General features: G+C 34.9%; 1 protein-coding gene across 2 annotated transcripts in view; it reads left to right on the forward strand.

The window, feature by feature from the left end:
• The window catches only part of LOC115878470 (amphiphysin), a 168,995-nt gene that overhangs the window by 125,256 nt on the left and 20,302 nt on the right, over nt 1-23,437 (forward strand). The window contains exons 3-6 of one of the 2 annotated variants that reach the window (XM_030894987.1): nt 2,067-2,123; nt 13,330-13,520; nt 17,321-17,593; nt 22,986-23,148. In XM_030894987.1, the coding sequence (XP_030750847.1) occupies nt 2,067-2,123; nt 13,330-13,520; nt 17,321-17,593; nt 22,986-23,148 (684 nt within the window). The remainder of the gene's footprint in view (nt 1-2,066; nt 2,124-13,329; nt 13,521-17,320; nt 17,594-22,985; nt 23,149-23,437) is intronic. The other variant, XM_030894988.1, reaches the window with a different exon arrangement.

Genomic DNA, 23,437 nt, shown 5'->3' on the forward strand with positions numbered 1-23,437 from the left:
CATTAAATAAAAAAGTTGCATGGTTTTTCTAATTCTAGATATACAGGGTGTCTCAAAAAAGGTGGTCCAGAAAATTGTAGGTATTTTTCGCTTTTCAACTGTCAATATTTCGTAAACATTTGAAGATAGGTATAGGATATTAGACATGAAATATATCTAGAATATCTAGAAACTACCGAAGAATCCAAAAATATATAGGGTGTTTCACTTAAAAAAGTAACTTAATTTTGGCGTTTGCTTATGGGACACCTTGTATAATATTTTCATTATTGATAAACAATTTATTTCCTATAATTTCTTAAAAAAACAATCTTTAAAAATAACAAAGGTAAGGGGGTGTCAAATTATAAAAAAAACTTTCTTTTTCACGCTATGCTCTGGAGTTACTTTTCCACGTACTAAACAAATATTTTTGTCCCTTTTCACTTCTACATAACCTACAGCATTATCTCCATACGTCTCCCTACCTGATCTGAAAAATAAATTTATTAAATTATTAAATATATTTATTAAAAAACATTAATATTTATAACTATATAAAAGTTCGTAACAGTATAGGTACCTACTTATACTTAAATATGCATCAGTACTACAAAGAATAAATGTTACATACCTCTCTGTTTTTTTCCTCGTAATTCAGCACCAATAGGTTGGGAATTTGTATTTATAAAAGCAGCCAACATAAAAGCATCGACTTGTGGCAAGTTATCTGATTGTGCTTTTACAAACCAGGAATCTGCCATTACTTAAAAAATTCTCAGAACACACAACACATACAAATAATAACTGCACAAAAAAGCATAAAAAGCTCCTTCAATCAACGCTAAAAGCAACAAAAATGTCTTAGTACGCCACCTAAATACGTACATAAACGTCAGACCAATAGAATATCGTTTCAATTCGCGAGGCGTCGTTTGCGTTGACAGTGAAAATAATTAAAAATTGAACAGTTTCTGGCGAAAAATAAAATATATGCATCTTCCTCATTAGTCCCAAATTTGTCTTGGTCTGGATCCTGTATAATACAGGGTGTCTCAGAAATAAGTGCAAGTATTTTAACTGGTAATATAGTTCAACCCCAGAAACATGCCTATAAGGTTTTTTCGAGAAAAAAAAAATTTGAAAATTCGAAATTTTTGAAAAATTTTTTGGAAATTTCTTTAGTTTTTAGTTAAAAAACATAATTTCTTGATAATATGGCAACATAGGTAATAGATTAAATTTACAAGAAAAAAAATTCAGAAAATATCCAGTGGTTCTGAAAATTTTAGCAAAAAATCATTTTTTTTAAATTTTCAAAGTAAAATAACTCCCTTATTTCAGACTTATTTGAAGAACGATAAAGAGAAAATATGTTTTTTTATCGAGATCTACCACCCCTTAAAATACTTGCACTTATTTCTGGGACACCCTGTATATTATCATAAATAGTATATTATACAGGGTGGTCCGAATTGTATTAGAGAAACTTCAGCAGTATTCTGCAAATATAAATAAGTAAAAAGGTTCCTATAAAACTGTGTCCCAAAATGCTTCGTTTCGGAGACTTCGATTTTTTCAAAATAATTTCTGAACTAATCCGATATTTGGATGAAAATTGGTGTCTGGATGGTTTTGACATGACAAATTCAATTCCAATGTTAATATTATTCCTACTTGTAGGGAGCGCCACCTACAGGTTTTTTAACTATTTTGAAGAGTAATAAATTTTAGCCCGTACATGTATTACACTACTGAGAGAAAAAATACATAATAATATATACATTTTCGGCGATTTTTAAGCAAAAATTATCTCTTGGTAAAAAAAGTTATTTCAAATCGAAATAATCAATAAATGTCATTATTGACGAAATATAAACATTTTGACAAGATAGTTAAGTAGATTGAAATAATAAATTTGGATATATTTTTTGTGCCAGAGGTTCAACAGCAATTGATATATCATATTTTTTTTAAATCTCTTGTCGTTAGTATCTGAACCACATAATATAAATATTAATTAATAATCGTTTTTTTTTTCAAAAGGAACCGAATTATTTTTCTAAATTTATTTTTCTTCCTAACAGAGAGACAAACACAATGTTTGAAAGTACTGGCCATGCTCTGCTCTCTAAAGTCTAAATGTAAGTACAATGCTTGTAAAATTTGTTGGCACCTATTCGCAATTGTACTATTCTTCTGTCCGCTAAATCTTTCCATACTCAAAATTAAACTAATGTAGATTAAGGTTAGACGACCTTGACAATCAGTAAATAATTTTGTTACTAATATTTGTATACAAAGTGTAAATAGTTATATGATGTTATATAGACAAAAAGAATGTACGCATATGCGATATTAGAATTTTAAAATAGGAAAAGGTAAATATATCAACAAGTGTTAGCTAATATTATACTACGATAAAGGTTATATAGGTGTGACCTTGAGCTTTGATCGTTTATAGTTTAAACTCCATTGTTTTGTTAATCGAAAAATCGAAATTTTTTTTATGCTGGTATGAAATTTATAAAAAATATATCATCCATCATGTCAAGATTATTGATAAGTAATTTCATTAATTGTATACGCGTGTAAATTTTAATAATTTTACATCTGTAATGTACCATTACGTATATATTCGGAGTCGTAGTTCAAACGAAGTCATTTCTGGAGTTTACCATAAATTCTGCTGATTTTCCAATGAGGATGGCTCACCTTTGTATAGTTTTCTCCAAAGAGGAGTTCCACAACTAAGTTTCTTATCCAGAATTAACCCTAGATACTTAACTTCTTCGGCTAATGCAATGAGTGTAAACAGGAGTTTACACTTTCAAATAATCTGTGCAAATCTATTTTGTACGGTTTACGCAAGCTATTTTGTACAAAATTTGCGCAGATCTACAGTACGTCTGCTGGATCTGTGTTTATGAAAGGAATGCGGACAAAAAACATTTAAATAAACAGCAATATATTTTATACGTCGACTTGACGAGTACCGCAAATCGCTCCGCCCACTCACTTTATTGGCTACTTGCAAATTTGTCGAATTTTTATTGATGGGACGCGTCGTCTAATTTTTTACGAAAAACATCGAGAGAATATCGTTTCCCCTCTCACGGATACCCCGTAGCTACAGAACGGACAGACGTACTGTAGACGAATGTTTGGACCAGAAGTATCACTGACTGTGATCAAGTGTCATCATCATCATTTAGATTATTCCGTCTGCTGCTAAAGAAAAGCCTCCTGCAACTCTAGGCATTTCTTTCTATTTTGTGCCACTTGAATCCAGTTTGAACTTTCCACTGACCAGAATGAACACCCGTACCTACTTAGTCAACACAACAAAAATAAGGAAAACCGCTTACCTCGGGCATATAATGAGACACGAAGAATACGAACAGCTTCAGCTAATACTTCAAGGAAAATAAAAAAGAAGAAATCGTGGCTTCGAAATATACGAGATTGGACAAATATTTCAAACGGGAATACTTTAATACATCGAGCCCAATATAGGGAAGATTTTGCCATAGTAGTCGCCAACCTCAACGGAGACGGCACCTAGGAGAAGGAGGAATCCAGTTTCCAGTCACTCTGTTAATATCATTTGTTCATCGACTAACAGGTCGTCTTTTGCTTCTATAATAAATAATAATAATTAAAAAAATAAAACACTAAATCACCACAATACACCAAAACACTTTTACTTTTACACTGGACGCACGTTTCGCTAACCATGTTAGCATCATCAGCAGATGATGATAAACTAAAATACAATCTACAATTGGAGCGTTTATATACTCGCTCAGTGGGCACAGAGTGGGCGTGGCAAGATCTAGCCAACCGTGTCAGAACCCACCGAGCGTAACAGTTAGATTTCCGCCACTAGAGTAGTAGGAACAAAGAACTTGAAGGAATTGGACCGTTGTATCTGTTCATACCATCTTTACATTTATTAATTCTGATGCTTTCATATGCATCTAGAATGTGTCAGAATCCTCGAATAATATTTATTATGGCCCTAAAAACGTGATTTCCACAAGCGCCTTCTTTTTGGAGATGAATCCAAGTTCACAACAATTGGCGTTGTGTCTGCTCAAAATTGTAGGTGGTGGTCGGACGAAAATCCAAATTTTATCATTGACAGTAAAAATCAATATTTCCAAAAAACAAACGTGTGGTGCGGTATCGTTAACGATAAACTAGTAGGGCCGTTTTTCTCTCGCCAAAATTTGACTGGTGTAACATATTTACAACGTGTATATTACGTGCCAGTGAGGCCAGTGGCACGCAGGTCCTTCGCTGGCGCCACTGGCTTCACTGGCACACAAGTCCTTCGCTGGCGCCACTGGCCCCACTGGCAAGCCGGTCCTTGGCTGGCCTCACTGGCACGCCAGTACTTCGCTGGCGCCACTGGCCTCACTTGCACGCCAATCCTTCGCTGGCGCCACTGGTCTCACTGGCACGCTAGTCCTTCGCTGGCGCAACTGGCACGCCAATCCTTTGCTGGCGCCACTGGCCTCACTGGCACGCCTGTACTTCGCTGGCGCCACTGGTCTCACTGGCACGCCAATACTTCGCTGGCGCCACTGGTATCACTGGCACGCCAGTCCTTCGTTGGTGCCACTGGCCTCACTGCCACGCCAATTCTTCGCTGGCGCCACTGGTCTCACTGGCACGCCAATACTTCGCTGGTGCCACTGGCCACACCGGCACGCAAGTCCTTTGCTGGCGCCACTGGCCCCACAGGCACGCAAGTACATCTTTGGCGCCGCTGGCCTCACTGGCACGCCAATCCTTGGCTGGCGCCACTGGTCTCACCGGCACGCCAGTCCTTCGCTGGCGCCACTGGCCTCACTGGCACGCCAATACTTCGCTGGCGCCACTGGCATGCCAGTCCTTCGCTGGCGCCACTGGCACGCAAGACCTTTGATGGCGCCACTGGCCTCACTGGCACGCAAGTCCTTCGCTGGCGCCATTGGTCTCACTGGCACGCAAGTACTTCGCTGGCGCCACTGGCCTTCGAGGGAAAAATATAATTTAACTGAGGAGGCCTTGTTTTGGTATTTAGGCATAACTTTTAATTCTAAACAACTTTTCCTAATGACAGTTTGCTGATTTTTTTGAAATAAGGGTACTTTACTCTTGTGCATTTTTTATATTTTTTGCCCTACCTTGTATACTATTTGACTTTTAACCATTCTAAATCCACCTAATATGATAATCGAACATGCACCAACTTTTGGCAATATAAGAATTTTTGTAGTACAATAAATAAAAAAAAAATCTCATATGTTGCACACTAAAATGACCACACTGTAAGTATATGCCAAACATTTGTGGTATTTAGAACTTCCAGTGGTACTAGTTAAATTTCTATTCGTATAATTAAATGAAACTATTATAACTAATAATTTTAATTTATTTTATATTTTGTATAGATATTTTTATTAAATTGCTAATTGTTAAACAACTTAACAACAGGACATACTTATTCACAGCGGTTGAATGTTTATTTATTAATTATGCAAAACAGGAAAATGTGCATATAATGTCACTATTTCCAGCGATACGTAATTTAAACTAAAGAAGAATTAAATCTCTTCTCACGGTAACGTTTAATCGTAACTTATAACAAAAAGAAGCATTGTACTGTAATATATAACTCCTGTTAAGATTGGTGTCTGATAGTTCCTTCCCAGTAAGCTACCACAGTAACTCTCTCTCTCTCTTAATTGTTTTATACCAGTGCGGAAAAAAAATCAAAGTTAATGTTAGCTCGTAGATCATAAACTACTTTTATATCGTAGTTTAACGGACTATAGTAAAATAATGTCATGTTTCATGCTAAATTATTTTCAAATTACATTGAAATCGCTTAACAGGTTTTTATATGACATATTCACGTCATTTAATTAAAACAAATGATTTACCAATCCCGTGTAAAGCTTCATTCAGAACCTCGCAATTAGTGGATTAAATTAGTGGTTTCAATTAGCGTAGAAGTATGTTCCTTTAATTTCAACGTAAGCATTCAGAACATCAAAATTAGTGGTAGAAAAACGAAGAAGTAGTCTTTGAATTATTTTACGATGACTTGTAGATACATGGATTTTCTATAAAAGAGCCAATTACGGTAAATTCATTTTCTTCACTTCCAACGACAGGTTTCTGCCTAATAGGTTTTTTATAAACCACACTACCAGGCGAAATAGGACAAGAAGTTTTTCAAAGAAACTCTTATCAGGAAGATTCCTATTTGGATATCTTTGAGCATAAGCCCTTGAGACCAAGAAGCAATTTTCCTCACAAAATAATATCACTAGTAACATACCTATTCGTTCCGCCAGCAGATACTGCTTTATTTTTCTTGATAAAACAACGAATACTTACTTATTAAACTATTGTAGGTTAATTTAAGTAAACTGTTATAAATTGTAAGTAATAATGTCCATAAACTAATATCGACTTTGAAAATAGTTACTAACTGTCATTAGAAAATTGCCATGGCGGCACCAGCCATCTTGATTACAATTTTATTTAAAAATCGCTTTTTATTCAAAACCTGAGCTAGATAGGTATAGGAAACCCTAATATAGTTTGAAAGAGCATTTGAATCTGCTTCGATTTATTTACAAAAATACAGGCTGTTACATTTGAAATATCAAAGTTTTTATATAAAATATATCCTTAAAATAGATCAGCAACTTTTGCCCTGTATAAATTTAAGGAACCAATACCATTTTTCAGTAAAGTTTATTTCTATACCTTTAAACTCAGCATAAGAATTAATTCTGAAAAGTAATGTACGGGGTGTTAATAGTCTATTCTATCGTAGCATGCAAATTTAAATATTTTTAAATATATCAAAAACTAAAGACTTTAAACATATTTAACCCTTTAAATGCCTTTTTTGGGACCAAGGATCCAAAAATAAAATAAAATACCGGGTGTTCCATAAGAAAAAATACAACTTTGGTATGGATCTTAGTTCTGAAACACCCTGTACATTTCAAAATAATTTTAAATTGTGCACATTACCTCCCCACATATACCCATAAAACATTTTATAATCAACCGAGGCGAATGAGGTGCGCCACCCTGTATACCTATTCGCTGCACTGACTCGTATTAGCACTATTACGCTAATAATGACCCAGAGCAAATTTACGAAATAGTCAAACACCCTGTATATTTCAAAATAATTTTAAATTGCCCACATATACCCCTAAAATATTTTGTTTCTACATCTTTCCGTTTTCGTATAATCAACCGAGGCGAATGAGGTGCGCCACCCTGTATATATACTTCAAAATTTGCAAGAAATGTCATTGTCATGGCCTTTGATTATCTTCCGTCAAGATAAATTGTGTAAAAGTTGATTGTTTTATAAGCTAAATATTAGGCTCTTTCTCTATGAATACAACTAGGGAATGCAATCCCGCAAATGCGGGATCCCTCTGAGATTCCGCGGGACCAAAGTTGTGGGATTTTACCGTGCGGGATCTGCGGGATCGACACTTTACTATTGGGTAACTGAATCGATCTCAATCAAGATCAAACCGCTTCGTTCCGGGCCGATGGGTCGACGCTCGGAACCCGGGGGATTCCCCTTACGGCTTGGCCATTAAAAATAAGTGAAACAAACAGGTTAGTTGTTACATTTCTTTCTGGCGTTTGTGAAGTGAAGAAAAGCGTTTAACTAGTACTTGTACGGGAAAAGCAAAATTTTAGAGTAAATTTAAAGATGAATATTTCTTGCACTAAAAAAGATTTTTGGATGCGGTTTGGACCAGGTTTTAGATGCATCTATTGTGATTAAGATGCTATGAGGTTTTCGAAAATATATTTAGTGAATTCTCGTATACAGGGTGTTTTATCAGAGTGTGAAAATTTAGTCAAGAATCTTTTTTACCGCAAATTTACAATTTTTAAAAAATCGACATTTTTACCAAGTACGACTAATCTGTATTGAAATTAGAAAAAACAATTTGATGGGTTTTTTATTTTTGTTTTTGTTTTAAGGAAAATACGACGTCTTTTTAGAAAAATATGCATTTTTAATCATACGTATGGTCCTAAATGGTACAAAAAGCTTTGTACATTCTACATATGCCAAAAAATTATTCACTCGATTATTCATATAGAGTGAATCTAAAAGCAGATAACTAACACAAGTTAAAAAAACTTCAACATCAGAATAATATTTTTATTTATAAAATAAGTCGATAAATTATAATAAAATTTAACTCTTAGTTCATTTAATATTAAATATATTTTTAGAACACTCTATATACATCAGTCCAAATTTCTGTACAGCTAGTTTAAGATACACGTTATATAAATATATTATTGGCCTATGCAAAATGTACAATGCCTTTTGTACCATTTAGGACCAATTGATTGCTTTAATCCCGCGGGTTTGCGGGATTGATATTTTGGTGCGGGATTGCATTCCCTAAATACAACTGAATAACGCAAGCTGTTGCTAGAATATTCTATTAATTTTAATTGTGTTTTTTAAACACTGTGAATAATCGTAAACTAGAAAGCATAAAGTGTAATTGAAACCACTAATTTTGACGTTCTGAATGCATACATTGAAACTAAAGGAACAAACTTCTATGCTAATTGAAACCACTAATTTATGTCACGCCAATGCGAGGTTCTGAATGAAGCTTAAAAGCATTAATAGGTACCAAAGATATTAGTATTTATTATACATATATTTTTTTGAGGTCACTTTTATATAAAATAATATTATTTTTTATAAAAGTGTGACTTGAAAATATTTATTAAATCAAAGTAAATAAGGAAATGGAACTAAGATATTTATGCATATTATATTCTTTTAGTCCTACAATATTCCAGAAAAGTTCATTTTACTCAATTTAACAAATCACAGCGTATGCATACGTACTATTATAACATAGTACATAACAGAATTAGAAAAGCAAATCTCATTGTATCTGTGTATGTGACATAAATCTGTTATTGCTAACACACATTTCTCGTAAGGTGCTGCATGCTAATAACGCTAAAAGTATATTAAACAATATTTACCGTTAGTAAATAGAACGTTTCTCAACAACTTCTCAACGTTGAGTTCGACATTCGTAAATGTAACAAGATTTTTGTATGACGATTGACTAGAAGTATATTATGCTCAATAAAAATTAACATTGTGGATTCTATTTTGTAATATTAATAACAAGGTTTGGATGATATTTATCACGTGATATATATCAAGTTATATACCCCGATATACAGGGTGGTCCGAACTGTGTTCCGGCAGAATATCCTGCTGAGAGATAAAAATAAATAAAAAAAGTTCATATAAATATAAAATGTTTAGTTTCGGAGATACAGGGTGCAGAAGTTTCATTTTTATTTCGATTTTTTCCAAATAATTTTTGAATTAACATGAAGTAACAGTGTCTGGGAGTTTTTTGACATGCTGATTTTGGGGATGTTAATATGACATTGATGATATTTATCTGTATTTGATGATATATATTTGTAGGGAGCGCCATCTACATGTGTTTTAACTGTTTTGAAAACTAAGAACGTTTCTCTCTCTCTCTCGTCCTTGTAACCAAACCTGTATAAAACTACCGAGTGAAAAAATGTACATTTCCGTGATTTTATACGTGAAAAATGTCTCTTGGTAAAAATCGCTGCGGACAAACAGTTTCTGTTGAATTTTTGGCACAACATTTCAAATTTATGATTTCAGTCTAGTAACTATTCAGTTAACATATTTAATTTATGTCAATGATGACAGGTATTGATAATTTCGATTCCAAATATCCCGAGAACCACTACTCGTAACGATTTCTATCAAATAACATTTTTTACGTAAAAAATATCGTAAATTTATATTTTTACTCGCTAGATTTATACAGGTACGGACGAAAAGTTATTACTCATTAAACCAGTTAAAAAATATATAGGTGGCGTCCTCTACAAGTAGGAGACACATTGACATCAAAATCAAATTTCTCATGTCAAAAAACTCCCAAACACCAATTTTCATCCAAATATATATAAGAGTAAAGGAACAATTTATTGCAAATATGTCCTTAATTTGTTTTTTATTAAATGGATCGTGTTTAAATGTCCTTTATTAGAGCAATTTTTTACCAAAAATTGACATTTCGGGGAATTTTTATTTGTGTCAATTGTAATCCGGTGATATTTCTTTCGGGCAACTATATTTTCCGGCAATTTTCCTAGACCCTGTAAATTTAAACGAATCTCAAGTTTATAGCCATATTTAACATACTCATTAGTACCCTAGTTTCAAAGCTCCATCTCTGTTTTGTTATAGCGAGTGTTTTTCAAAAGTAGTTCATCTCTATAATTTTTTTTTATTTTTTGAGTTAAAAACAAAATTTGGTATATTAGTAGGTATATGACATAATAATAATAATAGCTCCCGTATAGGTATAGCGTTTAACGCCTTGGGAGTAGCAAGGTACAGCTTGCCATACTAGAGCCGTTCGGTATACAAGGAAGGTAATGTGGCTAGCACTACGCTTCAACCGCCTATTATTACCTCAGGATTGTGAATCCCAAGTACTCATTTAAGGCTGAGTCGACGTAGGTACCCAAACTATTTTTATTTAATAAAAATAGTTGGCTGATGCAATGCCGGGTGTGGGATTCGAACCCACTAACTTGAGGTTGGTAGACGAGAGCCTCTACGCCACCGGGCACCTTGTATATGACATAAATCGAGATTAATTCGCGTACTCAATTAGTTTCGGTCACATCCTGTTTCACCGGAAATGGCAACCACTTTTGATTTTGAAATAGTTCCCCCGGATTTTTTTTACCTTATTTCATAGAAAATGGCATTCTAAATAAAATGCCATCTTTTGACATTTTCACTTAAAAAAAGTAATATTATAAATTTTAATCTAGAGTCGATGCGTGGTAAAATCATGCCTGTGAACGGTGTGTAGTAACACCAATTTTTAGTCAAAAAACCTTGGTAAAATAGACTTGATCGTCTAATGTGTTTTGTGTTATTTCCTGGCCATATCAATCTCAATATCAATCATAACTCAATTTTTTCAATTGGAACGAGGGTGAGTCATTAGCATATTTGGAAAAGCATATTTTTTTACGAATAACGTTGTATCATATACTTAGTATGTTGAGTCAAATTGTTGTGATATTTACTGTCGTGGCTATCTAGATTGAAAGTTAGCATGCTATTTTGCATGCGAAAATATCAAAATATGATATGTCATTCTATTCAAAATATTGTATTTTCTATCAAATAAAGTAGGTTAAATGGTACCAAAGGTAACATTTAAAAATCAGAAGTTGTAGTCATTTCCGATCAGGGGCGGATACAGAAACTTATTTTAGGGGGGGGGCCAAATAAAAAATAATGCAAAATATGCCTTTTAGGGCGCCACTTTTAACCCAAAAGCCTAATATTTAACCCAATTTACAGATTTTAGGGGGGGGGCCCGGCCCCATGGGCCCCATGGGTATCCGCCACTGTTTCCGATAAAATAAAACAAACGAAACTAATTTGAAAATACCAAATTGCGTACCAGAAGCGAAATTTCTAACTAACACACCAAATTTCGTATTTTTATCTAAAAAAAGTTATGGTTACGAGCCAGTTTTGAAAAACAGTCGGTATATCAAGGAAATTATAAAACAAAGTAGCATTATTTGCACTCTTAAGGTGCGTATTCATTATCCGAACGAACGAACGAACGAATGAAAGTGCGGTATATTTAGACGGGGACCGAACGCATGCGGCCGTTCGTTCGGTCGTGCGCTCGACCATCCGCTTCGAGTCGGTAAATCAAAGGCGTTCGCCTGCGTGCGCTTTCAGATTTAAGGTGCGTATTCATTATCCGAACGAACGAACGAACGAACGAATGAAAGTGCGGTATATTTAGACGGGGACCGAACGCATGCGGCCGTTCGTTCGTTCGTGCGCTCGACCATCCGCTTCGAGTCGGTACATCAAAGGCGTTTAGACGTCATGGTAAAAGAATACAAGGTATGATCGATAGCGGCTCCAATTTCGTTCAGTTCGCGCATACCACCTGTGACGTCACTAGGAAAATAATGAATAAATAAAAAATAAAGAAAGTTGACAGGAGATCTGCAATTTTTGGGGTTATGGTTAAGAATTGTTTATTTTAAGACTTTTTAGTTCGTTTAATTTAATAATTACTAAAACCAGCAGTTCCAAAAATATATTTAAAAATAATAATTATCTATTAACATGGATTTGGACGATAGGTAAGAATACTGAATTTATTTCTATATTCGGTATAAAATTGTTTATTAGGTTTTTAGTTTGCGATGTTTATGGTAAATAATTTTCATTTTCATTGCCTCTGAATTCACATGAGGACAGAGTTGAGGATATCTATGGAAAAGTAACCACAAGAGGAATTGTTACATCATTTAAAAAATATTGGGAAGTTTATTGTTTCCCATCGAAAAGTAGAAAATGCCAATGCAGATGAACGTATTGTAATTGTGATAGAAGTAATTCTAAGGGTGAAGTTTATTATAATTAGTGGAAGTAATACCAAGGGTGAAGTTTATTATAATTAGTGACCTCTGCTTCTTTTTATATGTAGAAGTTTCTGGTTTTGAGAATAAATCGGTTGAACGACACCCAAAATTTAAAGGAAGTATTTGCATACCCAGAATATGCCCATCAAGGATTATATAGCTCAAATTTCCTTTAATGGTAGGCAATTATTCAATGCAAATTAACTTTTTAAGCGACTGAAATATTAAATAGTTTACAATATGGTATATCACTAAAAATATATTACTTTTAGGTACAATTAGGGCCCGATACATTTCAAAAAGTAGAATATTATTTTATATTAAATGAGGTATTTTACTAACAATCAATTAATATTAATAACGGAGATTAAAAAATAACAGAATAAATAGTTATTTTTCTTATACTACAAAAATAAACTATATAATACAACAGTATTTAAAAAAAAAGTGATGTTCCGGCCGAGATTCGAACTCCGGTCTCTCGCTTCCTAGCCCGACTCCTTATGCACTGCTCCATAGTAACTTGCTTAGCGATAATTCAATGACGGTATATAAACAAAAAAAAAAACAGGTTTATAACAATATCTTGACGATTTGAACTGGCGCGCGAATGAAGAAATGCGTGCGGTCTTCTCGTGCGGTTCTATCGTGCGGTCCCCGTCCATACCACTAGCGAACATTCGTTCGTTCGTTCGTTCGTTCGTGCGGATAATGAATACGCACCTTTACACTTCTGCGTATCAGCTAATAAATCATCGAATAAGTGGACGTGACCTTTGGTTTTATTTTTAGCCGCCCAGGCAGCTTCCAAATCACTTCTAGATGCCATAGGGGAAACCTACGAAAGTCAATGGACCGGCCACGACCATCTGTATGTACAAACGCAATCAGTGGACATGCTATGGCAGGACTTCAGTCACAAACTGGCAGATGAGGTGCTGCTTCCCTTGAACACCTACCAGTCACAGTTTCCAGAAATGAGAGTAAGAGTTTTCTTATATCTTTATATTTTGCAAATGTGTTTTAGTGTATACGAAATGAATGTTTTTTTTTAATGGATATACAGAAAAAAATCGTTGGAGGAAGTTTTTTTAAATGGATAAAGTTATAAATGTATATTTTTAAAATTCTGATAACTTTTGATTTAATTGGTATTAAGTAACTTAAGTCCATTTAAGGAATATAAAATATCCCATATTTCTTATGACCCGTTAGTAAAGGACCCACTTCGCGTACAATTATTTCTTTCATAGAATGCGCACATTCACGGAACCACTCTTCTAGAGTGTTCACTTCAGGACAGTGATTAAACCTATACATTTGCTCTGTGAATCTCATTCCCTTAATAACAAATCAACGTTGTCGGTTGAGTAATATAGTGTATAACAGCCTCTACACCATCCCCGAAATGTTTTACGAAATATTTCGTGAAACATTTCGCAAAACATTTCTGGAAATACTCTCAGAAGTAAATTCAAGTATAGGCCCATGTTATAAAAATTAGTTCCCACGTTTCACAAAATAGAACAAAGTGGACCGATATTAACAATAAAAAACAAGCAACCAATCACGGCGCGTCTTACACAACGGCTATTTTAGAAACGTCTAGGTTTACTTATTTCACTGAGATTTATGAAAAAAAAGGTTCTTTGCCTCGGGTACAGATACCGCCACGTATCGGAAATAGAACGATCGAACGAATCAAAATAAAACAAAATTGAACGAAGCAACAGGAAACGCCAAAATCCTCCCACGCCCTCCTTTACCTGCTTCGAAGAGTTCTCCGCATAGTGTAGAGGTTGTTTTTGAAAAAGAGAAAACTTGAAGGTTACCAGTGTATGTGTGTGGAGTGAGAACGATGCGACGTTCTAACCTGCTTAAGGGCCTTATTCTGGAGTGTTCACTCCACAAGTCCGATTAAACATACACGTTCAGTCTGTGAATGTTATTCCTTTAATAACAACTCAGGGGTATAGTTCAAATAATGTCGTTTATCAAACAGAAAATATTCGCCAGCCATACTACAGAACAAGGATCATACTACAACGAAGAAAAAAACATTGGTTTAAAAAAAGGTTTTTTAGACAAAATAAGCAATCGACCCATATTCATCTCTTACACAAACAATTAATGAAAGGCATTTTTAGAATTTAGAATGAGTGGGAGGGGGGTTAATCACTTCGACCTTACAGATCCATTGTGTCCCCCTTTCTTGAATCATAACTCATCATACAGTCCCAGGGCTTTGACAAAAGCCAGTATCTGGGACGGTTTTATAGAGGGTAGTTCTCCATCTCCAATATCAGTCGTACCAAAGTTCATGGCACGAATGGTTGTCGTCTCGGCGCACTCAGTGATGAGGTGTTCTGGTGTTTCCCCATCTTTCCCACAGAATCTGCATTCGCCGTTTCTTCTTAGTTTCAATCTACTGAGGTCCATTGAGGAGACAGTGTCCTGTTAAAAACCCCGTGACAATCCGAAGATTGTTCTTACTCAGACCCAGGAAGATCTGTGATTTTTCTTGATCATAAGCCCTCAGAAACTTCTTCGAGTGTCTTAGACCATTGCAAGATTTCCATTCCAGGTTGCGGATGGAATCTTCCAAGTTCTTGAGTTCCGCCTTGAGTTGGTTACCACTTGGAAAGCAGAACGGTTCTGGTCCAGTTAGTGGAGTGTTCGCTCCTTTCCTAAATGAAAGGCATACTAAAGATTATAAGAATATTGCTTTAGAATAGGCAATGAGACACCACTACCCTCTCATATTGGTCCGGTGAATCTTGCATAGGAATGTCTGCTCTTGTTTCGTTCCAAGGATCACTATACGCCAGATATTTAGGGAGGTTGGAACGCCCTAAGCTTGATTTTCATGAATCCGTTATTCGACGATAAGATGATTCGATACGATGATACGATATTAATTTTATTGGTTGAATTTAAAGACTTAAAAAGAAAATTACGCAGTTTTTAAGTTTTTTGCATTTTCATGCCCCCGTTTATCGGATATACGATTTGCTTGTGATTGGTGTCATTTTATATTTTCATTTCCATAACAATTTCGCTGTTTTACTTATATTCTTATTAAGGTTAGATTAAATTTGTCAAAAAAGTGTCAAAACGTCCGTTATCCTACAAAAAGTTAAACTTATTTTAACTTTCTCCGTTGATGGGCTGGATTAAAAAATTTACGGATGAAAAGTGAAATCAGAGCGCCGCTCCGTTGCGTAGGACCATTGTATCAGCGGATAACGGATGCATGTAAATCACAAGGATCTGAGTACACCCCAAGAATACATGCCGGAAAGCTTTGCACAAGCGCCTGGTATTTCGCGTGCAATCCAAACAAAATAGCGTGCAATCCAAACATGCCCACAGCTATTTTAAAAATGCTCCCTGATTCCATTATTATTTTAAACAAAAATTTTTCAGATAAAAGTTGTTGATAATCACATCCTTAATGAGATTATGTTTTCCGTTTTCGCGCCATTTTTAGCTATAATTTTTTTCTCGAAAAATTACTGAGTTTTAGCCAATTATTATCATTTTTAAACAGCTTCACTTAGTTAGCCATGGAAACAAATTCAATCGTCGTTGCTCTCTGACATGCCAAACTGTCACATCCAAACTTTGTAAATAAAAATAAACAAAAAGTGTAAATATGAATTTTAAAATGAAGAAAAGCGTGTAGTATTATTAGTTCAACTTTTCTTGGCCATACATTTTCGAGGATATGTTGACCGGTGAATGTTACTTACACTTTTTAGAGAACGGTTTTCAAGACATGCTGGAAAAGTTAAATTTAGAGACTCGCGCATCAATACAGTGATTCCAACATGATTTTCGTTATGACACTCCCCCTCATAATGAAAGAAATGATAAAAATTATTTATCTCATAATTATGTAGAGTCAGGGATAGGAAGAGGTGGACCAATGCGTAAGCCTCCTCGATCACCTGATCTATCCATTTCAGATTTTTTTATGCGGTATGATTAACAACCAAGTACTTTTAGCGTTTCGAATGAAATTTTGAGGGTAAAAGTTATTTATTCTAATTTAAAGCAAACTTTAAAAAAAATAATATCATTAACTTACCAAAGTTTTAATAAATAAATAGTAATTATCTTAAATACCATTATTTTTTATTTGAAATTGCTGTAGGTTGGACTAATAGTAATAAATACTAATAGTAATAATAATAATATTTAGTAATAAATTAGGTAAAATATATAATTTACGAGTATGTATTAATTTTATTTTAATTTTATTAATCGTGGTTAAGAAAATTGCGTTTATCTCATCAAGGAGGCGGAATTCGACAAAATATCAAGAGATAACTTTTAACTGGCATTAAACGGCCTATATTTAATACCAAAAGAAAAAAGTCGGTAGCACACCTGTTTTTTTTTGAAAAATATTCCGGTGATAACCCATATGCACGTCCCTGATAAATTTATCGACACTTTGATAGCATTAAAATATTAAAATTCCCACTTATAGCAATTTTTACCCTCAAAATTTCATTCGAGTCATTAAAAGTACTTGGAGGAAAATAATAATAATTCGCAAAATTATTAAGACTTTAACACCCTGTAGCTACGAAACAAAAAGCAGAATTGGACTTATGTTGGTATGAAAAATAAATCTTATCTTTACGTGAAGAATCTCTCCACGAGAGATGGCATATGTTTTTTGAAACACCCTGTATAAGACTGACTGAATATTAGGTGTTAAGATTTTGATTTCAAATAGCCGTATTTCCTAATGAAATTTACCAATGTTTTGCAGAAAAAAATCGACAAAAGGGGCCGAAAATTGGTAGACTACGACAGCCAGCGGCACAGTTTCCAGGCGCTCCAGACCAACATGAAGAAGCGGGACGACGTCAAAATCGCCAAGGGCCGGGAACAGCTGGAGGAGGCGAAACGGACCTACGAGATGCTGAACTCGGAACTGCACGACGAACTGCCCGCCCTCTACGATTCGCGAGTGCTGTTCCTGGTCACGAATCTCCAGTCGCTGTTTAATGCCGAGCACACCTTTCATTCGGAATCGGCCAAGGTGATTATTATGTAACTCTGCGATGTTACGTAGAGTAGTCGAAGAGAGAAGCACCAATAATACAGAAAAAAACGTAGCGGATTTTTTTTACAAATTGTTATACAGGGGTCACACATCCTGTATATTACATTTTTAGTTTCCACGATTAAAATAAAGGCAAATTTAATTAAGGTTTACCCAGGGCCGCGTAAATTGGTACCCTAGGCACCATTCTTTTGCCGCCCCCTCTCACTAATAAAAATTCAAGTAAATTTTTAATACGTAATACAGGTCAAAGTTTTCAGCTCGGTTTTGAGTTTTAAAAATAGTTGTTGCTTTTTAAAAAAGAATGATGTAATACGACAACCGCCACGATGGCAAATTCAAAAAGTTCCCTTTATCTCTTTACATGTAAAAATTTGTCTTAGGAGACCAAATATTGAAAAGAGTCAAAGAGAAAAGTTGTCCACAATATTATTTTACGTATACCCAAGTATTATTTTTCATAAATAATATTTATTTAAACGGCTCTTCAGATACCAAAAAAAAATATGAAATCATTATTCAGATAAAAATATAATTTAAATTATCTGATAAATTGTGCTTTTGTTCTCAACAATTACCATTCTTATTAAAGTCATTCCGTCGGTCAGAACAGATACATTATCAACCTGCGTTCCTATTATTCTTTTCTATTCTTAGTCCGATTCAATCGCTTCGCTAGGTGTATAACAACAGCACGACTCTGCAGCTATCGCAATTTCCATCATTTAGTAGGACATGCCGTTTCTTTAAGTGGATTTTCTAATTTAACCTTGTCTGGCTCCATTTGGAAACTAAGCTAATTCTAGCCTTTTAATTGCTTCTCCATTTCGAAAAGACGTTTGCGTTTTTTTTCTTCCTTTTGCTAGATCGGTGTTTGTTATCGATTAAGTCGATGTTTATCGGTCGGTGAATCACTATAACATACTTTCATTCCGATATTGTATAGTGTATCTCAAAATAGAGTGCCTCAAATAGCAAAGTATAGATCATACCAAATAAATTTTTAGTCACATGATTAAGCGTCACCGGCACAGCGTTGCCCACTTTTATATATTTTCTTTTAATCAAAATATTTCAGGGAACAAAACTAAATTAATTATAAATACAGTATGTCCCCGGATTTTCTTTACAAGAGGAAAAACTTTTTCACTATTGATCACAGCCAGGTGCCCACTGAGCTCAAATTGTAGATTGTAGTTTAGTTTTTAATCATCTGCTGATGATGCTAACATGGTTAGCGAAACGCGCGTCTAGTGTAAAAGTAAAAGTGTTTTGGTGTATTGTGATGATTTAGTGTTTTATTTTGCTGTGTAACACCAAAGGTTCCAACCCCCAACTGTAATGTTCTAAAATGGTTAATCCCTTTTATACTTTTCCAAATTTCCATACCGTTTTAGAGAAACTTAACAAAAAATATTATTGAAAATATATTCTTGTGCTGAGTTTAAAGGTAGAGAAATAAACTTTACTGAAAAATGTTATTACTTTAAATTCATTTTATTAATTTAAATTTATACAGGGGTACCAAAAATTGCTGATCTATTTTAAGGATTTATTTTATATAAAAACTTCTTCTTGTTCTTCTTCTTTTAGAAGGCGTATTGCCTGTTTAGTTCCGGTTTCCTCCTCGTCTAAGCAACTCTCGCGAGGTTGACTGCCAACTGTCTTGCCAACGCTTAGGTGGTCGTCCAGTAGGTCTTCTGCCATGGGGTACGTTGTTGCGAATTATTATGGCTATTCTGTCGGGGCCCATTCTATTGACATGCTAGTTCCATTCTCTTCTTCTCTGCCTTATCCATCTGACAACGTCGTTTGTTTGGCACTTTTCTCTTATGTCTACATTTCTCTGTCTGCCCTTCAATGTGTATCCAGTTATCATTCTTAAGGTCTTCATTTCAGTAGTTCGTAGGATTCTCTTTGTTACTGATGTTTCAGCTCTGGTTTCCGCACCATATGTCATCACTGGTCGTATGCAGGTTTTGTATATTCTTGACTTACATTCTGTACTCAAATGTTTGTTTTTCCATATGGGATATTTAAGATGTCCTGATATTGCGGCAGCTTTATTGGCTTGTTTCCTTACTTCTTCTTCCAGGAATCCTGAGCTTGTAATTTTGCATCCGAGGTATTCGAATGACATTATCTGATCAATAGTTTTGTTTTTTATTACCAATTTGCACCGTAGAGGCTCCTTTGTAATGGTCATGCATTTGGTCTTATTTGTGGAAATTTGCATGTTAAGTTTTTCTGCCTATCTGTTAAAAGTTTGTAGCATTCTTTGGAGGTCGTCCTCTGACTCTGCAATAAGTACTGCGTTATCGGCATAGCATAATATGTTTACTTTATGCATTCCCATTCGATATCCTAATCCAGTATTCTTGACGGTTATTATTACTTGATCCATGATTGTGCTGAATAACAGAGGGCTGAGACTGTCGCCTTGGCGAATACCAGTTGTAGTTCGAAGATGCTGCGTTAAGGTGAAGTTTGTTCTTATTTGGGTTGTCGTGTTTGTGTTTAAGTCCTTGATAAGTTCTGTGAGTTCTTTCGAGACATTACTGCTTTACAAGATGGTGATGATGTCTTTTAGTTGAACTCTGTCAAAGGCCTTTGTTAAATCTATAAAACATAGATAGGCTGGAGAGTTATATTCTAAGGATTTTTCAACTAGTTGCCTGAGTATGAATAGTGCATCGGTAGTTGATCGGTTTCTTCGGAATCCTTGTTGTTCCTCGCTTATTGGCACTATTGAGGAGATTTTGTCCGCAATGATCTTAGTCAGAAGTTTTAGCGAGGTGATCAGTAATGTTATTCCTCTATAGTTTGCTGGGTCTGTTTTATCTCCCTTTTTAAAAATGGGTATTGTTATTCTTTGTTTCCATATAAAAACTTCGTTATTTTAAATGAAGCACCCTGTATTTTTAAAATTAATCGAAGCAGATTCAAATGATCTTTCAAACTATATTAGGGTTTTCTATACCTATCTACCTATTTCAATAAAATGACCATCAAGATGCCTGGTGTCGCCATATCAATTTTCTAGTGACAGTGCTTCGTGGCCTCAAGGGCTTATGCTCAAAGATATCTAAATAGGAATATCCCTGATAAGCGTTCCTTTGAAAAACTACTTCTCATATTTTGTAGAGCTGGTAGTGTGGCTTATAAAAAACCTATTAGGCAGAAAACTGTCGTTGGAAGTGAAGAAAACGAATTTACAGTAATTGGCTCCTTAATCCATTTATCTACAAGTCATCGTAAAATAAATCTAATAAGAACTACTTCTTCGTTTTTCTTGATAGTATAATAAATACATATTTAATAAATATTATTGTAGGTAAATTAAATAAAAGTAAACTGGTATAAATTTAAATAAAGTCTATAAACTAATTTCGATTTTGAAAATAGCTACTAACTGTCACCAGAAACTTGCCATGACATTTTTGATACCCCCGTATATATTAAACGAAGTAATCAAATTTTTCAGTACAGTTCATTTCTTTGGCTTAATAATCAGCACAAGAATTAATTCTGAAAAGCAATGTACAGGGTGTTGACAATCTTTTTTATTATACATATAGTATAAATACAGGGTAGCCCATCGAAAACGTTCCGCAAGGCATAACGGTCAGGGTAATTTTTTTTTCAGAAAATTCAAAAACACGTCAATTTTGTTTGTGAGGGGGACAACTTTTGCCTCAAAAATTATTGCAAAATCTTCAACCCTCTAAGCGGGGGTGTCATCCCCCGAATGTTTTCTAATGGGAAGGGGGGGGGGTCAAGGAGTACCGCAATGAAAAGGGCTTTCTATTCTCTATACTTTCCTGCTTCGTTTTTGAAGATCGGTCGAGTCGTTGAGAAAATATGAAGGATTGAAATATGAAAAGTTTTTTAAACATTTATCAGAGTAAATGATGAGGATAAATTCCTTCGACCAATTTGTTGTTTTTTCTTATTATTTCTAGATGTTTGCAATCGGGCTGCGCAGATATTCAATGAACGCCATCCTGACAAACGCCTTTATTGCAAAATTGTTCGCCTGTTAGTAGCAAAATTTCGTGAAAGTGGTTTCGTTATGAATAAAAAGAGGCAAGAGGGAAAATCCTGGAGTAAATGAAGCTATGGAGGTATTCGTATTGGGCCAAGTTGCCATGGACAGTATTCTGAGTCCAAGAAAATTAGCCAATGAGACCGGCGGGAATCGTACAAGTTTCCAAAGGATATTAAAAAAAACACAAGTTCCACCCGTACAAAAAAATTCAGTTGGTACAAGAACTCAACGAAGACGATTTTGATCGTTGCTTGTAATTTTATGAAGCTATGAGTGAACGAGTGGGGAATGATAATAATTTCCTATTGAATGTGTGTTTTTCGGAAGAGTGTACTTTCTTTTTGAACTGTGTAGTTAATCGGCACAACTGTCGGTACTGGGCTGAGGACAACCCCAGGGTTTTTTACGAGGTGCACAGGTGCACAAACAAAACCCTCAGAAATTGAACGTGTGGGCTGGTATTTTTGGAAATTCTATTGTGGGTCAATTTAACGATATTGAGAAGAACTTCAACGTACAAGTCACAGAACAGCCATCTAGCAACTACCGCACCTGATCGTTCAACGTTGTGGCAAGTGAAAAAATGCGTAAACATCTAGAAATAATAAGAAGAAACAGCAAATTGGTCGAATTTACCCGTAATTATCATTTACTCTGATAAATGCTTAAATAAACTATTCAAATTTCAATCCTTCATATTTTCTCAATGACTCGACCGATTTTCAAAAACGAAGCGGGGAAATATAGAGAATAGAAAGCTCTTTTTATTGCGGCGCCACTTGACCCCCCTTTCCATTTTAAAAAAGTTGGGGGATGACACCACCGTTTAGAGGGTTGAATATTTTGCAATGATTTTTGGGCCAAAAGTTGTCCCCCTCACAAACAAAATTGACGTGTTTTTGGATTTTTTGAAAAAATCAATACCCTGGCCGTTATGCCTTGCGGAACGTTTTCGATGGGCCACCCTGTATATAATATAGTATGCATATTTAAATATCTTTAAGTATCTCAAAACCCAGGCTGGTAAACATATTTAACCCTTATAGTAAATGCTTTATTTTGTGTCCAAGGATCTAAATATGAAATAAAATAGCGGGTCTTCCATAAGAAAAAATATAACTTTGGTGTGAATCTTATTTCTGAAACACCCCGTATATTTCAATATAATTTTAAATTGTGCACATTGCCTCCCAACATACACCCATACAACCGAGGCGAAAGAGGTGCGCCACACTGTAGTACACGCGGTGCCCCACACTGTCTACCACTTATAGTAAAGCAACAAGTTGCATTAACCATATTTTTTCATTTTTCCTCCAGGTCTTTAGCGAATTAGAAGGAGTTGTTGATAAATTAGCCACAGACAGTCAGCGAGGGTCCTACAGTATAAAAAAGACCAACGGTACGACCAGTCTTCCACGACCAACAAGTATAACCAAGAATTCTCCAGAACTTATTGTTAATAACAGTCTACCAATCAGAGGTAAGCCACTTTATTTCTTGCTTAGAGTTCCATTATGTGAATGGTGTGTTAAATAATCACTTAATATGTATTAGATAGTTTCTTATTAATTCATTAACTTATTAATTCGATTCAGTCTTGAGGCCCACGTCATGGCTAAAATTTGATTCAAATATTGTAAGACATTGACAGAGTTTTTTTTTTGTTTGAAAATGTCGAGCATTTTTCTTGCTCAACATTGTTACTATTTGGTAACAATGCCATGAATAAAAGCCTAATAATTTAAGCTGTATGAATTTCAACAAGATGC

The sequence above is a fragment of the Sitophilus oryzae genome, unplaced genomic scaffold (assembly GCF_002938485.1).
Source record: "Sitophilus oryzae breed Bouriz unplaced genomic scaffold, Soryzae_2.0 scaffold_1512_pilon_pilon, whole genome shotgun sequence".
NCBI lineage: Eukaryota > Metazoa > Arthropoda > Insecta > Coleoptera > Curculionidae > Sitophilus > Sitophilus oryzae.